At 40.9% G+C, this 20,050-nt stretch overlaps 2 protein-coding genes across 2 annotated transcripts in view; both read left to right on the forward strand.

The window, feature by feature from the left end:
• The first annotated feature begins 57 nt into the window (after positions 1–57).
• On the forward strand, positions 58–20,011 carry LOC131136705 (myosin-binding protein H-like). Its single transcript, XM_058083878.1, has 14 exons — positions 58–261; positions 744–1,010; positions 1,915–1,965; positions 2,073–2,129; positions 3,201–3,335; positions 3,667–3,834; positions 10,648–10,736; positions 10,818–11,013; positions 12,398–12,537; positions 13,764–13,923; positions 14,024–14,160; positions 17,556–17,742; positions 18,794–18,855; positions 19,834–20,011. The coding sequence occupies exons 2-13, from the start codon at positions 836–838 to the stop codon at positions 18,832–18,834; spliced, it is 1,536 nt and encodes a 511-aa protein (XP_057939861.1). The 5' UTR covers positions 58–261; positions 744–835; the 3' UTR covers positions 18,835–18,855; positions 19,834–20,011.
• Positions 19,096–20,050, forward strand: part of LOC131136858 (carcinoembryonic antigen-related cell adhesion molecule 5-like) — a 36,915-nt gene continuing 35,960 nt past the window's right edge. The window contains exons 1-2 of the mRNA XM_058084151.1: positions 19,096–19,216; positions 19,266–19,318. Coding sequence (XP_057940134.1) covers positions 19,096–19,216; positions 19,266–19,318 — 174 coding nt within the window. The remainder of the gene's footprint in view (positions 19,217–19,265; positions 19,319–20,050) is intronic.

Raw genomic sequence — 20,050 nt, forward strand, 5'->3', positions numbered from 1 at the left:
CCAATGTACGAACAAGCCAATAATAACTGAAATAAACTGAATATGCTCATATTCCGGTTTATATCAATCCCAATATTAGCTCGAGGTTGCTCCTTTTCCTATCGGGATATCCCAATCCAAAGTAGTATTGATGTGTGTTCTGCGCATGCTCCATTCGAAATGAATCTTGGGACTTTAACAGGAAGTATTAAATTTAAAAACATGGCGGCACGCATAAGTGTACATTTTTGGAGCTAAGAGGTACTACCGGTGCCGGGTCCGGTACGGGGTTGTTCATATTGCTGTTGTTGTTTTCATATACAGGAAGAAGAAGCGGAAATGACGTGTCATGACGTTGTCCGTGCGTCGCTATTTGGATGGGGATTCGTTTGTTTACAGTTAGCATGTATGCAGGAATAACCCTGTTAGCTCAGGCATGTAAACGGGTTAAGAATGTTCCAGAAGCCTTAATATTGACTACATGTAAATGTAAAAATAATGTAAAAATAGTTCTACATGTATGCTGTATTTGTTTTTATTTTATATTTATATACATTTTTACTGACAATTATGAATGAGATGTGTTTTCGGTGAAATTTCCATTTAAAAATGGACCAAAGGATACACTATATATACTATTATATAATATAATGTCTGAATATGACAACAGCAACATGTATTTTAAAAATAAACACAAGATAAATGAAAAATATCGATCGAATCACGCTCGAATCGATCCAATCCTGTTTCCACCCTTGCTATAGATACAGTTGATGTCAGGATCGATCCCACCGCCTCTTCCATCCGATATGGGAATGGGTGGAGTCGTTCTCAGGCCCCCCAAACCTCATCATAAATGACCCCCTACCCTCCAGACACCATTCATCCTAAGGATTGGCCGTCTCCCAGCACCATGCCAGGCAAGCCCGCACACAGTGATAAACCCGATCCGGTGGAGGCTCCATCGGCTGCCGAGGGCGAAGCACCGCCCGCCGCCCCTCCTGAGAATAATCCGGAAGGAAGCACCCCAGGTAAAGTGGAAATGGAGTATAGTCGTGTAGTAGGAATAAACATTGTACTGACGCAATTTAAAATACTAATACTTAACTTTGACGTACTTTTGACGATAACCAAGGCTGTCACGAGAGACTCAAGACAGTTCACGAGACGAGACGATACAGGTCTACGAGATGAGATTTTTTTTTACATTATTTTTAAAAAACTACAATGAAAAAACATATGAAACAGACTTTTAAATTTAACTTAGTCACAAAACAATACCGGTGCATTTCCCCCAAATTATTATATAAACAATATTATTATCAACATTATTTTAGGGCCAAATTAACCACTATTTTTAATGATAAATTATAATGTTTGCCCTAAATATGTTTTTTAAACATTATAGAGCCACATTAAATAGACATTAAATAGTAGACATTAAATAAAACCCCTATAGTTGCCATTACAGCCGTATTACCCAACAGTAGACATAATCTAATCTAATAAAAAATAATAAATTTAAGACATAAATAAGATTAGTGCTCATGTGTTGCTGTAAATGTTTTATGGGGAAGTGATGTCGGGGGTTCAGAGTTGAGTTTCAGTTTAGGATGCTACATATCACCTCTTTGAATGCATTTTCTGAATGCCTTATATTCTTATTTTTGGTTAAATTTGCATTTTTTAATGCTAGGAAATGCTTAGTTTAGCATTAATTAATTTCATTACTACTAGTAATATCCATTGAGAATATATACTGTAATAAAACATGAGGGTATACTCACATTTGTGAGAAACTGTACCACAAAAATATAGATAGATGGGATTAAGTGTTATTTGGATGTTTACAACAGTGCAAAATATTAGCTACCTGCTATGCCGGAATTCCCAGTGTCCTAAGCTGCTGCTAATCGACGTGCTTTTCCATGCTAGCTGCTGAATGCGATGCTGCTGCAGCTGCCGCAGACGTTCCCGCTACTGACGGTAAAAACGACGAGAGGTCACAAAATACGTGGCCATTGCTTTATCGACAATACATGCTGTAGCTTGTATCCATAGCAACGGTAACATCCATCTTTTTCCGTCACCAGCTGACGGTGCTCAAGTTGAGGAGCCACCCGAAGCCCCGGCACCTCCATCTCCTGCAGGTAATGTGGCATGCATTTTTTTTGTCCTAAAGGCGAACTCCTGTAGAGCAGCTACATACAATAACCCGCACAGAAAGCTTTCGAGATCTTCCAGATTCTGCACCTACCCTTCATTCCAACTTCCTGCTTCCAAGTCTATTTAATTTAGGTAGGTGTGTTCAATCTACGTACACTCCCAAATGCTCCCGAGGACTTCTGGATACGTAGGTCCGTGTTTACTGAGCGCAGGCAATCTGCAGCCCATCTAAGGAAGTTCGGATTGCGTTGATGTCAAAGACATCCGAAACATCTTACGGGCTCGTTATGCTAACGACATTATCTGACGCTTTAGTATCGTTTAACGTGAGAATGCAACACTGGAATAACATTTATAAGTCATAAAAGTTGGAAAAGCATAATAAGTACTTTGACAACACCAGGTAATGAATCCATATACACCAGGGGTCAGCAACCCGCGGCTCCAGAGCCGCATGTGGCTCTCCAGCCTCTTTGTTGTGGCTCCCTTTGCAATGCTTGAATATTTTTTAGCACCCGTGTGGTGAAAATGCACGTCTTTGTTATGAGTTTACAAAAATCCAACTTTGTGTGAGACCATGAATGCATCCTGACTGAGTTCTGACTGGTGACTGAATGAGCAGACAGGATGCTATCCAGTTCTCTCTGACAGGTTAACATGAAGGGAAATGAGTAATACTTTGAGTTATTTGAGTTATTAATTATTATTAATGAGTTATTTGACGATTCTAAAAAATAAATTAGAGCTCATTTAAAAACAAAAGTTTATCTCCAGTACTAGCAAGAGTACTCCAACTCGTCTTTTTTTTCCCCTCCAATGTTGTTTTAAACATACAACGTTTTGCGGCTCCAGGCTATTTTTCTTTAGTGGGCAAGTGGGTGAAATGGCTCTTTTCATAGTAAAGGTTGCCGACCCCTGCATATACACAAATATGTACTTTTGTTATTATTTTATATGTTAGGATTTCATGCACATATCTTAGCACTCTCTGGTTTTTTCTATGTTTTTTAAAAAAAAAACAAATTCTTCCCATTCATGGAAATGCTTATCCGCAGTTCCCACCAGTGCTCCATTAGAAGTATGCGTAGAAGATGTCAACGACTCCAGCCTCACCATCAAGTGGAAGACGCCAAACGCCATCGGGGACTCCGGCCTGGATGGATACACCGTTGAGTACTGCAAGGACGGAAGTAAACCCGCCCACACGCTCCGTGCCACACCTGTCCCCGCGGGTGTCACGAGGTCAGATCCACTCGTAGCCGCGTAGGGGCCATAAGCGGCGGGCAGCAGTTTGCCGGCTGTCTTTGTACCTCCTGACACCACATTTAGATGTGCTCATTTTGCTCGGATGACAACATGCCTCCTGACATTTCATCATGACTGCTGAAGTCATCCTTATGTTGTTTGTAAACACATGTCGACAGGCAGTAAAAACAAATTATACTCATTAATCTAAGTGGCATAAATTGATGATTCTATTTATTACTCCTTTAATACAACATAACCGTGGTTACCCTGCAGCAACAGACTGGGTGGTGGCTAACCAGGAGCTGACCATGGCTAACTGCTACTGCATCAAGGACCTGACAGCAGGGGATATGCTACTTGTGCGTGTGGTGGCTGTCAACGCCGGCGGTCGCAGTGAACCTGGCACGCTCGCCCAGGCCGTGCCAGTCCGGGATGTTGTCGGTGAGTAGCAGCCAAAAATGCCTGAGTAATAATTTTGAAAGAATTGCGTGGAAAAGTTGATATTATTATATAAAGCAGGGGTCTCAAACTCAATTTACTTGGGGGCCACTGGAGCTCGGGTCTGGGTGAGACTGGGCCGCATCAGGTTTTCCAAAGAAAAAAAAAAAACGCATTTATTAAAAAAAAAAAAATTTCTACAAGAAAAGCTCTGATAAAACATGAACAAAAAAAAAACAATGACAAAAAAATTTAAAAAACTTCGCTTTGGTTCCAATTTTCCACAATAAAAGCTCTGATAAAACATTCCACTGTTCTCAAATATCTTACTTTTTATTTTTCTACACAAAATAAGATGAAAAATAAATAAACAAATCAAGAATAAAGAAAATCAATCAGTAATAAATAAATAAATATAATAATAATAATAATAAAACGGCAAATAGCATTATTAGAGCCCTGTAGACATGACAAAACACAACTATAGTCACATTTATACTCTTTTTATTTACAACATATTGCGCAACTGCAGGGTCTCGGGACACATGCTAACTCGCAAACTAGAGAGCTAGCGACCTAAACGGTAGCCTTCAAGTTATTTCCTTTCAACTTAAATAGCCCAAAACTTACCACTTCCACACGGATAGGGAGGATAACTATTAACAGTTATTTAACCTTTAACATGAACATGAATCAAACGTAATAATTTTTTCTGGGTACATGATACCATACAGCATCCATATCAAACTTTCATATCAAGGCGGGGGCCTCAAACTAGTGTCCTGCGGGCCACATTTGGCCCGCGGGCCGCATGTTTGAGACCCCTGATATAAAGTATACTAGTTTTCATTGAGTGTCCTTTTTTGAAAATACTAATCTTGAATGGAGGCGGGTCATTTCAAATAATTTTCACCACCTTAAAACTTCAATATGAGGAATGTCATCTGGATATATATCGGATATAGATGTTCAACCTAAATATATCGGGATGCGGGTTTTTGGTTCATATCGCCCAGCCTTAGTAGACGGCTGTTGAAGCTCGAGATGGACCGCACAGATGGACGTACATTAATCCAAGATGGTGCTGACAGGACCTTTCGTTAGCAATGAATCACACTTGTCTCTCTTGTCTTAAGTAACATACAAGTACCCGCACATACTTCCTCCTTATTAATAGCGATGGAGTTTTCATCCCGTTGAAATTTTTTGCTGTGCCCGGTGTCAAGATGGCATTTAAGATAAAGTAGAGCCAGCGTGGTTCATGTCATCAAATGTGATGGTTTTAAACCGTCGTCATGTGCTAGATTCATGATGCCATGTGTTCAGATCAGGGTGCTTTGCACCTCCAGACATCAGTGTAGGTTTACTTGCACGTTACCTTTGCATGTTCTTGACTTTTGGGGGTAGACGGGACCACAATTGTGTTGGGATGACTCGTCCTGTGTGAATATATTAATTGTGATGCAAAAAAAACAAAAAAAAAAATTTTTTTCTATTGTTGAGTTACATCAACATGGCTGGAAAATACAACATGTATCCTTAATTTAATTTAATTTAATTTAATTTAATTTAATTTAATTTAATTTAATTTAATTTAATTTAATTTAATTTAATTTTATTTTATTTAATTTTATTTTATTTTATTTTATTTTATTTTATTTTATTTTATTTTATTTTATTTTATTTTATTTTATTTTATTTATTATTTTATTTTATTTTATTTGGGCAAATATATGAAACATTACAGTGCGTTTCTTACATCAATCAAAATATAACTTTCCATTATTTACATGCGTATTCAACTACCAGTCTTGTTTTCTCCTGTTATTATTATCATTGTAATATTATTATTATTATCATTATCATTATTGTTATAATCTTTATCACTATTACCATTATTATTGTTATTGTTATCACCATTATTATAATCATCATTAATATTACCATTTTCATCATTTATAGTTGTAACATTTTTTTCATTTTTTTTTATTTTTTTAATTATTTAATTTTACAGACTTCATTGCTTCTTGTAGAGCGCTGTATCATTCCATATGTTGTTTTCGGAAATCCGCAGTATTTGTGCTTTTATTGTCAATTAATTAACCACTTTGTTTCACCGTCATTGACTTTCTATTGAAGGCGCTCGTTAGCATACAGTGGAACATCGGTTAGCATGTGCTCCGGTCAGCGTGTTTTTTGGTTTAGGATTACGTTTCACACCACAATTTTTGCCTCCGCGTTCATAACCGGCATGCGGCGATCAGGGTTCTATGCTGCCGATTCCGGAACAGATCCCGTTTTGACTGATGATCCCCGGCCCTCCAAAAACTCACCGCATTTTAACACGATATCCCCGCCAGATCATTTCCGTTGGATGTGCTGTCAGTTAAGCGACGGCCGCGTTAACTTGTCCCACTGAAGGACAGCTTACCGTCTCTTAGCGTATATTTCCTGGTTGGGCTTCGAGTATCTGCAAACAAACAGGAACTTTTTAGTGAACAGATGCACTCCTGCCACCAGACCTGCTCCGAAACACGAGCCTAATTGATGGATTGCGGGCGGCTTGTGGGAGTTAAATTCAGCTGTGCTTGAGCGACGCTGTCCTCACCGCACATCGGTCACAAGTACTTCATTTCATCGAATCTATATGTTCTACATACATTGAAAGCTTCTAATTGAGACACATTGAAAGACATCTCGTGGACGTTAGGAAGTTAGTTGAAGTGCAGGGATTTGTGTTAGATCCAAAAGTGGAGATGGACCTCGTGGTTGTGGTTTCAGAAGCTGATTCCGTAACAGGAGGGGGGCGGATGAGTCCGACAGATGAGCCAAATTGTTGTCAGGAATTGTGTGAGATTCAACTGAGACGCTAGAAGGAGTCGGATGGACAAGATGTTGACAGGTCGGAGGACACGAGGAGCCAGCGGTCGCTAGTTTTATATATCTCGTCAACCAATGTGCTGCTTATGTAAAACATGGAAGGGACGCTGTCGGCCTAAACCAAGTCATCGGGCGATGTACAACTAAACCCCGATCAGTTCAACGTCTCCCAGTCACAGCAGTTTTGTGTAACTCTCCATGACGTCACTTGAGTGAGGGAAAAGTGATGACATCGTCCTCCCGCTGTATTTGAATGACAGCAGGGATCAAATGCTGGTGTCATTTAGGTCTGTCTCATTTCCAAAACTATTTTGAGAGCTGTCCGACTTACAGCAGGGTCATCTTCTCTGACAAGGTACTCCACTTTGCGTTAGTGCAGTGATCATCAAATATGTTTTTTTGGAGTAATTGCGTTAAAGTGATAAAAAAAACGTCATACATCTAACGTCATATCACCTCGTATGAGGTGCATTATTTAAAAAAAAAACAAAAAAAAAACCTTAAACTGTATTATAGAAAGCAGGAAGTGAACAAATGTAACAGTTACTGATTGTAAAAGTACCAGATGGAGGGGTAGGATTTAATAAGCTTTGCTTCTTCCTACTCCTTTTGGACATGTGGAACTGGGAACTGATTATGGGATGCACTCAATTGTAATCTAATCCATACCAAAATAAAAAAAAAATTAAAATAAAAATTAAAAAAATAAAAATGTTAAAAAAATTACAAAATAAATAATTAAAAAATTAAATTATATTAGAAACTATATATATATATGTAGTATATATATGTATATTAGGAAAAAAACACAAAAAACCTTCAACTGTATGATGGAAAGCAGGAAGTGAACAAATGTAACAGTTACTGATTGTAAAAGTACCAGATGGAGGGGTAGGATTTAATAAGCTTTGCATCGGGTGGCGGTGCACTTGGCACCAGGACCTCCCGAAACGGCTCCCTAGTGAGGTGGTCTGGGCATGCCCAGCTAAGAGAAGACACCAGAGCAGACTGGTGGAGGGATTATGTCCCACAGCTGGTTTGCCGGTGGAGCTGGAAGAGGTGGCCTGGGACAGGGAAGTCTGGGCTTCCCTGCTGAGACTGCTGCCCCCATTACCCTGACCCGGATAAGCGGAGGCAAATGGAATGTTACATGTAGGCAAGTTATATGTAGTATTCAGGCCACTAGGTGTTACTAATGTGGCACTGATGAGACGTGACATTAGATTAGATAACCTTAATATAGCATGTCCGACAAGACATACTGAAAACTCCCTCCCGTTTGGTGTGGATGTGGTAAATTTGCATCTTCTTTTTTTCCACATTTGAAAACACTCTCTTAAAGGGGAACTGCATTGAATTTTGAACATCATTCACAATCCTAATATGAAACATGAACATATATTTTATTTTTCAGTGAACGAGTTTATTTGAGCTAGCTTACAATGCTGTCATTGAGGTGCACATATTTTGGCTGTGAAGCCATCTAAAGAAAACCTCCAACAACGATGCATGGTTGGAAATATTGGCTGTGATCATGCTTTAGCATATGTACATGTACACTGACGATAACGTGTAATAGTTAACGACAGTATCTTGTCATATTTTGACGATTTAAAACAGTTCTTTTCAAGGCATTACAGTATATTAAATACTTTATTATAAACATCATGCTTCTGCTGGTTACGGCCATGTTGTTTGGTCTAGAGACAGTGCCACTGAGGCAGAACTGGAGGTAGCAGAGACGAGGATGCTGAGGTTCACATTGGGAGTGACCGGGATGGATAGGATCAGGAAGGAGTACATCAAGGAGGGACATTACATGTTAGAGGCCTTGGAGATGAAGTCAGAAAGACCAGACTCAGATGGTTGCGAAGTGGAGGTAGCAGAGATGAGGATGCTGAAGTTCTTATGGGAGTGACCAGGATGGATAGGATCAGGAAGGAGTACATCAGAGGAACATTACATGTTAGAGGCCTTGGAGATGAAGTCAGAGAGACCAGACTGAGATGGTTGGGAAGTGGAGGTAGCAGAGATGAGGATGCTGAAGTTCTTATGGGAGTGACCAGGATGGATAGGATCAGGAACGAGTACATCAGAGGGACATTACATGTTAGAGGCCGTGGAGATGAAGTCAGAGAGACCAGACTGAGATGGTTGGGAAGTGGAGGTAGCAGAGATGAGGATGCTGAAGTTCTTATGGGAGTGACCAGGATGGATAGGATCAGGAAGGAGTACATCAGAGGAACATTACATGTTAGAGGCTGTGGAGATGAAGTCAGAAAGACCAGACTGAGATGGTTGGGAAGTGGAGGTAGCAGAGATGAGGATGCTGAAGTTCTTATGGGAGTGACCAGGATGGATAGGATCAGGAACGAGTACATCAGAGGAACATTACATGTTAGAGGCTGTGGAGATGAAGTCAGAGAGACCAGACTGAGATGGTTGCGAAGTGGAGGTAGCAGAGATGAGGATGCTGAAGTTCTTATGGGACTGACCAGGATGGATAGGATCAGGAACGAGTACATCAGAGGGACATTACATGTTAGAGGCCTTGGAGATGAAGTCAGAGAGACCAGACTGAGATGGTGGGGAAGTGGAGGTAGCAGAGATGAGGATGCTGAGGTTCACATAGGGAGTGACCGGGATGGATAGGATCAGGAAGGAGTACATCAAGGAGGGACATTACATGTTAGAGGCCTTGGAGATGAAGTCAGAAAGACCAGACTGAGATGGTTGGGAAGTGGAGGTAGCAGAGATGAGGATGCTGAAGTTCTTATGGGAGTGACCAGGATGGATAGGATCAGGAACGAGTACATCAGAGGGACATTACATGTTAGAGGCCTTAGAGATGAAGTCAGAAAGACCAGACTCAGATGGTTGCGAAGTGGAGGTAGCAGAGATGAGGATGCTGAAGTTCTTATGGGAGTGACCAGGATGGATAGGATCAGGAACGAGTACATCAGAGGGACATTACATGTCAGAAGCCTTGGAGATGAAGTCAGAAAGACCAGACTGAGATGGTTGGGAAGTGGAGGTAGCAGAGATGAGGATGCTGAAGTTCTTATGGGAGTGACCAGGATGGATAGGATCAGGAACGAGTACATCAGAGGGACATTACGTGTCAGAGAGACCAGACTGAGATGGCTGGGAAGTGGAGGTAGCAGAGATGAGGATGCTGAAGTTCTTATGGGAGTGACCAGGATGGATAGGATCAGGAAAGAGTACATCAGAGGAACATTACATGTTAGAGGCTGTGGAGATGAAGTCAGAAAGACCAGACTGAGATGGTTGGGAAGTGGAGGTAGCAGAGATGAGGATGCTGAAGTTCTTATGGGAGTGACCAGGATGGATAGGATCAGGAACGAGTACATCAGAGGGACATTACATGTCAGAAGCCTTGGAGATGAAGTCAGAGAGACCAGACAGAGATGGTTGGGAAGTGGAGGTAGCAGAGATGAGGATGCTGAAGTTCTTATGGGAGTGACCAGGATGGATAGGATCAGGAACGAGTACATCAGAGGGACATTACATGTCAGAAGCCTTGGAGATGAAGTCAGAGAGACTGAGATGGTTCGGACACGTCCATGTGTTTATAGCTGCCAGGTAGGAGGCGTAGAGGAATACCAAGAGGAGGTTTATCGATGTAGTGAAGGGTAGTCGGTGTGAGAGAGACAGAAGAAGAAGACAGGGTTGCACGGAGGAGATTGATTTGACCCCTGAAGAGAAAGACTCCTTCAGGCGATGTAAATAGAATGTGTGGAAGTGTTGCGTGAGTGCGTACAATCACCCCTCGCTGTAAAAATACACCTCACCTCTAGTTGACTCACACATTAGCTATCGCTAACGGGACAAGCAGAGTGTGGGCGTCCAAATGGGAGCTGAGCAATAAAACCGAATGAGGAATGAGCAGAAGATAAACTCGACTTTGTCTTGCAGCCCGTCCAAAAATCAAAGTACCTCGCAATCTCCGCAACCGCTTTGTCAAACAAGTCGGAGAGCAAATCAACCTGGTCATCCCGTTCCTTGTGAGTTAAAATTTCACACTAAAAATACTGTAATTAACTACCCGACATGTTTTAATTGATTTTATTTATTCGTACATTTAGGGAAAGCCCAAACCTGCGGTGTCCTGGCTGAAGGACGGTCAGCCTTTGAGCCCCAAGAGGGTCAACATCAGGAACACTGACAAGGACAGCATCCTATTTATTCGTGGTTCCCAGAGGGAGGACTCGGGTGTTTACGAGATGACCGTCAAGGTGGACAGCTTTGAAGACAAAGCCGCCATCACCCTTCAGATTGTCGGTGAGGTGCACACGGTGCATACACGTTGGCGCATTGGCAAATTCACACATTGACATATTGGGACTTGTTAACACACGTACATAAATGTCACATGACTTGGTTTGTTCCAAAAGTAACCAAAGTGCTTGCTAACATACATTGCTAACACTGCTAACAACAGCGTCCATTGTCCTAGACTAGGGGTCTCAAACTCAATTTACTTGGGAGCCACTGGAGCTAGGGTCTGGGTGAGACTGGGCCGCATCAGGTTTTCCAAAAAAAAACAAAAAAACGCATTTATTAAAAACAGAAAAATTAATAAACTTTGCTTTGATTTCGATTTTCTACAATAAAAGCTCTGATAAAACATTCCACTGTTCTCAAATATCTTAATTTTTATTTTTCTGCACAAAATAAGATGAAAAATAAATTAAAAAATCAAGAATAAAGAAAATCAATCAATCAGTAATAAATAAATATAATAATAATAATAAAACGGCAAATAATAAAAACTTAATAAACCACATATAATTGGTTGGTAGACAAATTATTTAGTTTCAGATTAAAATGAACAAAGCATTATTAGAGCCCTGTAGACATGACAAAACACAACTATAGTCACATTTATACTCTTTATTTACAACATATTGCGCAACTGCAGGGTCTTGAGACACATGCTAACTCGCAAACTAGAGAGCTAGCGACCTAAACGGTAGCCTTCGAGTTATTTCCTTTCAACTTAAACAGCCAAAAACTTACCACTTCCACACGGATAGGGAGGATAACTATTAACAGTTATTTAACCTTTAACATGAACATGAATCAAACCTAATAATTTTTTCTGGGTACATGATACCATACAGCATCCATATCAAACTTGCGCGGGCCGCACTAACGTTAAACTTTCATATCAAGGCGGGGGCCTCAAACTGGTGTCCTGCGGGCCACATTTGGCCCGCGGGCCGTGTGTTTGAGACACATGCTAACTCGCAAACTAGAGAGCTAGCGACCCAAAACGGTAGCCTTCAAGTTATTTCTTTTCAACTTAAATAGCCAAAAACTTACCACTTCCACACGGATAGGGAGGATAACTATTAACAGTTATTTAACCTTTAACATGAACATGAATCAAACGTAATATTTTTTTCTGGGTACATGATACCATACAGCATCCATATCAAACTTGCGCGGGCCGCGCTAACATTAAACTTTCTTATCAAGGCGGGGGCCTCAAACTAGTGTCCTGCGGGCCACATTTGGCCCGCGGGCCGCGTGTTTGAGACCCCTGTCCTAGACTGTACTGTAGGTCTCGGCAATATGCTAAACCAGTGGTTCCCAAACCTTCATGACCCCCTGTCATAATGTCCCCCCCCCCCCCAATATACGTCGTATTCTCAACCCACAGAGCTGCCTGGTCCTCCTGCTAGCGTTAAGCTGGTGGACTGCTGGGGTTTCAATGCCGCACTGGAATGGACGCCTCCCAAGGACAACGGCAACGCAGAGATCACTGGGTACATAGTCCAGAAGGCGGACAGGAAGACTGGGGTATGAGCTCACACGTGACTTGCTATTGTTACTTCCTGTCACCAGATAATAGTAGTAATGATGCCATTTCCCGGTATTGGCTGACATATCTGCAAACATATAGACAAACAACCATTCACACTCACATTCATACCTATGGACAATTTGGAGTGGCTAATTAACCTAGCATGTTTTTGGAACGTGGGAGGAAACCGGAGTACCCGGAGAAAACCCACGCATGCACGGGGTGAACATGCAAACTCCACACAGAGATGGCCGAGGGTGGGATTGAACTCAAGTCTTCTAGCTGTGAGGTCTGTGCGCTAACCACTCGACCGCTGTGCAACCAAGTAGGATTCATTAATTTATTCATTTTCTACCGCTTTTCCTCACGAGGGTCATGGGGGTGCTGGACTATCCCAGCTGTCTTCAGGCGAGAGGCGGGGTCCACCCTGGACTGGTCGCCAGCCAATCACAGGGCACATATAGACAAACAACCATTCACACTCACATTCATACCTATGGACAATTTGGAGTCGCTAATTAACCTAGCATGTTTTTGGAATGTGGGAGGAAACCGGAGTACCCGGAGAAAACCCACGCATGCACGGGGAGAACATGCAAACTCCACACAGAGATGGCCGAGGGTGGGATTGAACTCGAGTCTTCTAGCTGTGAGGTCTGCGCGCTAACCACTCGACCACTGTGCAACCAAGTAGGATTCATGCATTTATTCATTTTCTACCGCATTTCCTGACGAGGGTCACGGGGGTGCTGGAGCCTATCCCAGCTGTCTTTGGGCAAGAGGTACACCCTGGACTGGTCGCCAGCCAATCACAAGGCACATATAGACAAACAACCATTCACACTCACATTCATACCTATGGACAATTTGGAGTCGCTAATTAACCTAGCATGTTTTTGGAATGTGGGAGGAAACCGGAGTACCCGGATAAAAACCCACGCATGCACTGGGAGAACATGCAAACTCCACACAGATATGGCCGAGAATGGAATTGAACTTGGGTCCCCTGGCTGTGTGGCGTGCGCGCTAACCACTCGACCATCGTGCAGCCATGGAGGAACTTTTTGGAGGAAAATTTTGCTGAATTATTTTAATTGTAAAGGTGGGATTAGAACTCGGGTCTCCTAGCTGTGAGGTCTGCGCGCTAACCGCTCGTCCACCGTGCAGCCCCTCATTGGAAGTGTGTTGATGTAACGACTCCACGTCATCCCGTTCCCCCCAGGATTGGTTCACGGTGCTGGAACACTACCACAGGCTCTCTGCCACCGTCTCTGACCTCATCATGGGAAACTCGTATTCCTTCAGAGTTTTTTCCGTGAACAAAGTGGGCGTGAGTGAGTCAAGTGCCGTCACGAAGGACGTGGCTACAATCCAGAAGACAGGTACTTATTCCCATTTTGTTCCAGAAGGTGTATTATTTTTCCATGTGGTCAAGGTTCTGTACTCGTATTGTATTGATATTTTGTCTTTGTGCGTTCACAGGCATTGTGTACAAGCCACCAGAGTACCCGGAGCACGACTTCAGCGAGGCGCCCAAATTCACCACACCGCTCAATGACCGTGCGGCTACTGTTGGATACACCACCAAGCTTCTCTGCTCCGTTCGTGGATGTCCCAAGGTCAGTCAGCCTCTAACCAAGTCTGTCTTTCTCTTCTATCCTCGTTTAATTTAATTTAATCATCGCATACAACAGGGGTGCTCACACTTTTTCAGCATGCGAGCTACTTTTAAAATGACCGAGTCAAAATGATCTACCCACTACAAAAATGCAAAACATCTATTTATTTTCAAATGTATTGAGGATTATTTGTACGTACAATGTATGTTGATGTACCTTACATAACCAAATGAGCCAATATTGCAAAACACACATAATTAACTATTAACATTTTTTGTAATTACCTCCACATTACTCCACATTTCCCTTCTTTGGTACTGCGATGGTAGAATGGCATATGAGGCAAACGCACTTCGAAAAAGACATTGTGAAAAAAAAGTCCACCTCCCATTCCGTATGGAAGTGATATGTTTTTGCCTTTTTACTTGGTCCAGTTTTTGCCTTTTTACTTGTTTTTACTAATTTTTTCTGGGTACATGATACCATACAGCATCCATATCAAACTAAACATTAAACTTTCATATCAAGGCGGGGGCCTCAAACTAGTGTCCTGCGGGGCCACATTTGGCCCACGGGCCGCGTGTTTGAGACACATGCTAACTCGCAAACTAGAGAGCTAGCCACCTCAACGGTAGCCTTCGAGTTATTTCCTTTCAACTTAAATAGCCAAAAAACTTACCACTTCCACACGGATAGGGAGGATAACTATTAACAGTTATTTAACCTTTAACATGAACATGAATCAAACGTAATAATTTTTTTCTGGGTACATGATACCATACAGCATCCATATCAAACTAAACATTAAACTTTCATATCAAGGCGGGGGCCTCAAACTAGTGTCCTGCGGGGCCACATTTGGCCCACGGGCCGTGTGTTTGAGACACATGCTAACTCGCAAACTAGAGAGCCAGCGACCTCAACGGTTGCCTTCAAGTTATTTCCTTTCAACTTAAATAGCCAAAAAACTTACCACTTCCACACGGATAGGGAGGATAACTATTAACAGTTATTTAACCTTTAACATGAACATGAATCAAACGTAATCATTTTTTCTGGGTACATGATACCATACAGCATCCATATCAAACTAAACATTAAACTTTCATATCAAGGCGGGGGCCTCAAACTAGTGTCCTGCGGGGCCACATTTGGCCCACGGGCCGCGTGTTTGAGACACATGCTAACTCGCAAACTAGAGAGCCAGCGACCTCAACGGTAGCCTTCAAGTTATTTCCTTTCAACTTAAATAGCCAAAAAACTTACCACTTCCACACGGATAGGGAGGATAACTATTAACAGTTATTTAACCTTTAACATGAACATGAATCAAACGTAATATTTTTTTCTGGGTACATGATACCATACAGCATCCATATCAAACTTGCGCGGGCCGCACTAACATTAAACTTTCATATCGAACTAGTGCCGCGTGTTTGAGACCCGTGGTCTAAATGATTCTTGTGGGCAATTTCTGGATTTTATTCCTTTTATAGGACTTCATGGGGTGGTATCCCCCCCAAGCATATAGAGGCCTGGTCTCCTATCTTACGACAAAGATGGAGTCAGAGTGTGATGGAAGCTCAGCAGGGACAACATAATGATAACGGAATACTTTGTTGTCCTGTCATGGTTAAGTGGAGATGTTACTTTACTAAGGGGGGGGGCTATTTTTGTCACTACTCTGTCGCACGGTTATCAGTGCCTGACGGCGTCTTTCCTAGCATGCTCAGTAAATGCTCTCCGAAAACGCTAGCTCAGGGTGGGCAAACTACGGCCCGACCGTAGCCAAATATTTTTAAAAATTCAATTTGATTTATTTTTTGTGGTTTGATGTTTAAATAGATTGACTTATTATTGTATTGAGTGGTGGACTCGTATAGAGTAACGACACACAATAACCAGCAGATCTTCCAGAATCTGCACCTATTCCAGCTATATTTCCTTGAATTTGGTTTGTTCTGGTTGGTGCCTCTTAGCTTGTACTTGGACCGTAGAAGAAATTCTTCTCACAACGGTCACTGTGAAGTCATAGTCAACCGATTCCAAACTTCCAAATGCGGAAAAGTTATTTATTTTTCATTCCTGTATTCAATTTCATGTTTGACACGTGTGCTCTAGATTATAACACATATTAGAACCAAGATGGCAGCGGTAGCTGAGGTCAAAGGTTGAGCCTGCACGTACGTGTTCCTCGTCAGCGCTCCGCCAGTCACAGCGGGATTCCCACTAATGACCACCAATGACCACATGCTGCAGAAAGCCGGGGTCAAGGGTCATAGCTCCATATTTTTTGGATGTTATTTTCCTTTAGAGCAGGGGTGGGCAAACTTTTTGACTCGCGGGCCGCATTGATATGACAAAATTTACGGGGGGGGGGGGGGGGGGGGGGGCAGACTATATATTTTACACGTAACAGTCCACCTGGTATTATTGTATCTGTAAAATTGTCATGCAATCTGCTATTATTATTTATTATTTTATATTTATATTTAAATATTTTAAAAATAATAAAATATTATAATAATTACAATAAAATTAAATAATATAATAATAATAATAATAATATAATATAATAATTATTATTATATTATTATTATGTAAAATATGCAAATATAACAATAATATTATATATAATTAATATAATAATTAGCATTAATATAATAATTATAATAATCATAATATTTCTAATAATAATTATAATAATCATAATATTTCTAATAATAATTATAATACTCTAATAATAATAATAATAATAATTATTATTATTATGTGCTTGTGTCCCTTTTTTCAGGAGCACTTTGTAAACAACAGACCATGTCAAAAAACGAAATTGATAAAACCATCAAAAGGTTGGCTCAGGCCATGATGCCAGCTTGTATGTTGAGTTTAAATGAAATACTTTGGAAAGATTGGGAGGGCCGTATTCAAACACTTGGCGGGCCGGATGTGGCCCCCGGGCCGTAGTTTGCCCACCCTTGCTTTAGAGCTAAAAATGTGCTTATTTGGACTACACGCTTTGGTAACATTTGACTGTTATCTTCTGGTTCCTCATTTGTTAGCTTGTACGTATGTGGCTCCTGGTGCACAGATAGTATGGAGGACAGAATTATTGTGCAGCATGAATATAAATTGTAATAAAAATAAACGTTTTGTAGCCTTTTGGGACAGCTGTGCCGTAATTGAATATGCATGAAGCCTGACTATGGCTTTCCAGTAGAAAATGCACACGGAAATGCAGAGTGGTACATTCCTGGTGTCAAGAACAGTTTCAAGTGACTCCCACTGTACTGGACAGCAACCCTCTCCAAGGACTGATGGGGGCTCCTGGGGCGACTGGTCGGGTGAGATCCCGACAGGGACTTCATAAATTAACTCTTGTTCTTTCTTCTCAGCCTAAGATCGAGTGGCTTAAAAACAAGATGGTCATTGGTGATGACCCCAAGTTTCGTCAGATCTCCAACCAGGGAATTTGCTCCCTGGAGATCCGCAAGCCTTGCAGCTTTGATGGGGGAGTCTACACGTGCAGAGCGAAGAACGAGCAAGGAGAAGCCGCCGTCTCCTGCAAGCTGGAGGTCAAACGTACGTGCAAAGAAAAGTCAATTAACCCTTAGATGCACGAGTGAGTGGACCCTACACTCTTCCATAAGTGGGTCAAAAATCACCCATACTAGAATTAATGCATTTTTATACCAATTTTGCCATTTTGGATAGGAATAATCACTTGTATGATATTTAGTATTATATTTAGGAGTTGATAAGAATCAAAGGTTCCTATTGGATTCCATAGAAAATGCATGCAGGTCATTTTTGACCCACTTATGGAAGGTTGGGGTAGTAACACAAAAACTAAAATGTCTTAAAATGTATAAAAGGTAAGTTAAAAATGTGAATGATATGATATCAAAAATTTGTTTTTTGAGGAATACATGGAATATGAAATGATAAAAAATGTTCATTACAAAGATATTTCAAGAAAACAACCTGACCGGGTCATTTTTGACCCACTTATGGAAGGTTGGGGTAGTAACACAAAAACAAAAATTTCTTAAAATGTATAAAAGGTAAGTTAAAAATGTGAATGGCATGATATCAAAAACATGTTTTTTGAAGAATACCTGGAATATGAAATGATAACAAATTTTAATTACAAAAATATTTCAAGGAAACAACCTGACCGGGTCATTTTTGACCCACTTATGGAAGGTTGGGGTAGTAACACAAAAACAAAAAATTCTGAAAATGTATAAAAGGTAAGTTAAAAATTTGATATGATAGCAAAAACATGTTTTTTTTCAGGAATACCTGGAATATGAAATGATAAAAAATTTTAATTACAAAGATATTTCAAGAAAACAACCTGACCGGGTCATTTTTGACCCACTTATGGAAGGTTGGGGTAGTAACACAAAAACAAAAATTTATTAAAATGTGAATGGCATGATATCAAAAACATGTTTTTTGAGGAATACCTGGAATATGAAATGATTTTAATTACAAAGATATTTCAAGAAAACAACGTTGCCGGGTCATTTTTGCCCCACTTATGCATCTAAGGGTTAAGAAAACCACATCATATGATATTTTAAACCGAATTCCAAATGTACTAAAATGCTGTTTCTTTTTATAACAGAGGTTATTCTGGCGGAGGCTGACAAGGAGAAGGGCAAATAAAGCAACACTTAACCTTCAAAGGTAAGGTCAAAAATAAATGAGTTGTGTAATAGACAATAGTGCAGACTTCCTTATATGGGCATTGCTGTAAGCCAGATAAGATCTCTGCCTTCCCCCAAGAAAATTGGCATAAAAACGCCTTGATTCTAGTATGGGTAATTTTTGACCCACTTATGGAAGAGTGTAGGGTCCAGTCACTCATGCATTAATAAGGGTTAATCACTCCATGACTGATCTTGAATGCATCGTCAATGTGTTGTGATGCATTCACACGTGTATTTCCATCTGCACACGTGCGGTCAGATCACATTACGAAAGGAGCGCCGTGATTCCACGTGTGAACCGCAGCCTCTGGATGACATGATTAACAGTGTGACTCTCGGTATGGTATCCTGTGGACCCTCAAGCTGGACTTGGTGTGGTCTCTCAAGGTGAAAACAAGGGATTAGTCAAGGAGAACCTTTGGGTCAGGAGGGGGTTTATGGTGGGGGTGCGGGATGATGTCAATGCTGCACTAGCAGACCCTACCATGACACACAGCATCCACATTAGCTAGCCAATAAAATGGTAACTATATATACACTGTATAGAAGCTCCCTGTATGCACACTATATAATGCTACACAAACAACCGCTTACTTACACAATATAAACACAGTCAAATCTTCCACAAAAGAGTGCAGCTGAGCAGGGTAGTGGGCAGGCGTACCTTGGCATGCCCATATAAGGAAGTCCGGCTCACTGTGACGTCACAGGGAGCCTCTCTTAAACCAAGCATTCATCCCAAACTTTCAGGATTTGCTTCCAAATGCGCAAACTTCCTTATCTGAAATTTTAGCATTGTTAAAATTATAACATTTAAAGGAATAGTTTGGATTTTTTTTTGACTCAAAGTTGTATGACATCCCCATCAGCAGTGTAGTCAATCATCAATCATGTTTGGTGTGTACATATTTTGTTTTTTTAAAAAAATTATTATTTTTAATCTCTTTTTCTTTAGGGTGACTGACAGGAAAAAGGTTATGCAACAGCGTTTACATGAAAATGAAGAAAAACTCTCCATCCACACCGCCGCAGTCTCATTTTGCTGAATGCTGATTATTATTCTCGTTTGTCCAACTTCAGCTTGAATGTACAATGATTTTTCTGCCATTATCAGGTTGTTATGCTATCGTTTGTAACGCTCAATAAAACTGTCAAATCTTTGGACAACTTCA

Source organism: Doryrhamphus excisus, chromosome 10 (assembly GCF_030265055.1).
Source record: "Doryrhamphus excisus isolate RoL2022-K1 chromosome 10, RoL_Dexc_1.0, whole genome shotgun sequence".
Classification (NCBI taxonomy): domain Eukaryota; kingdom Metazoa; phylum Chordata; class Actinopteri; order Syngnathiformes; family Syngnathidae; genus Doryrhamphus; species Doryrhamphus excisus.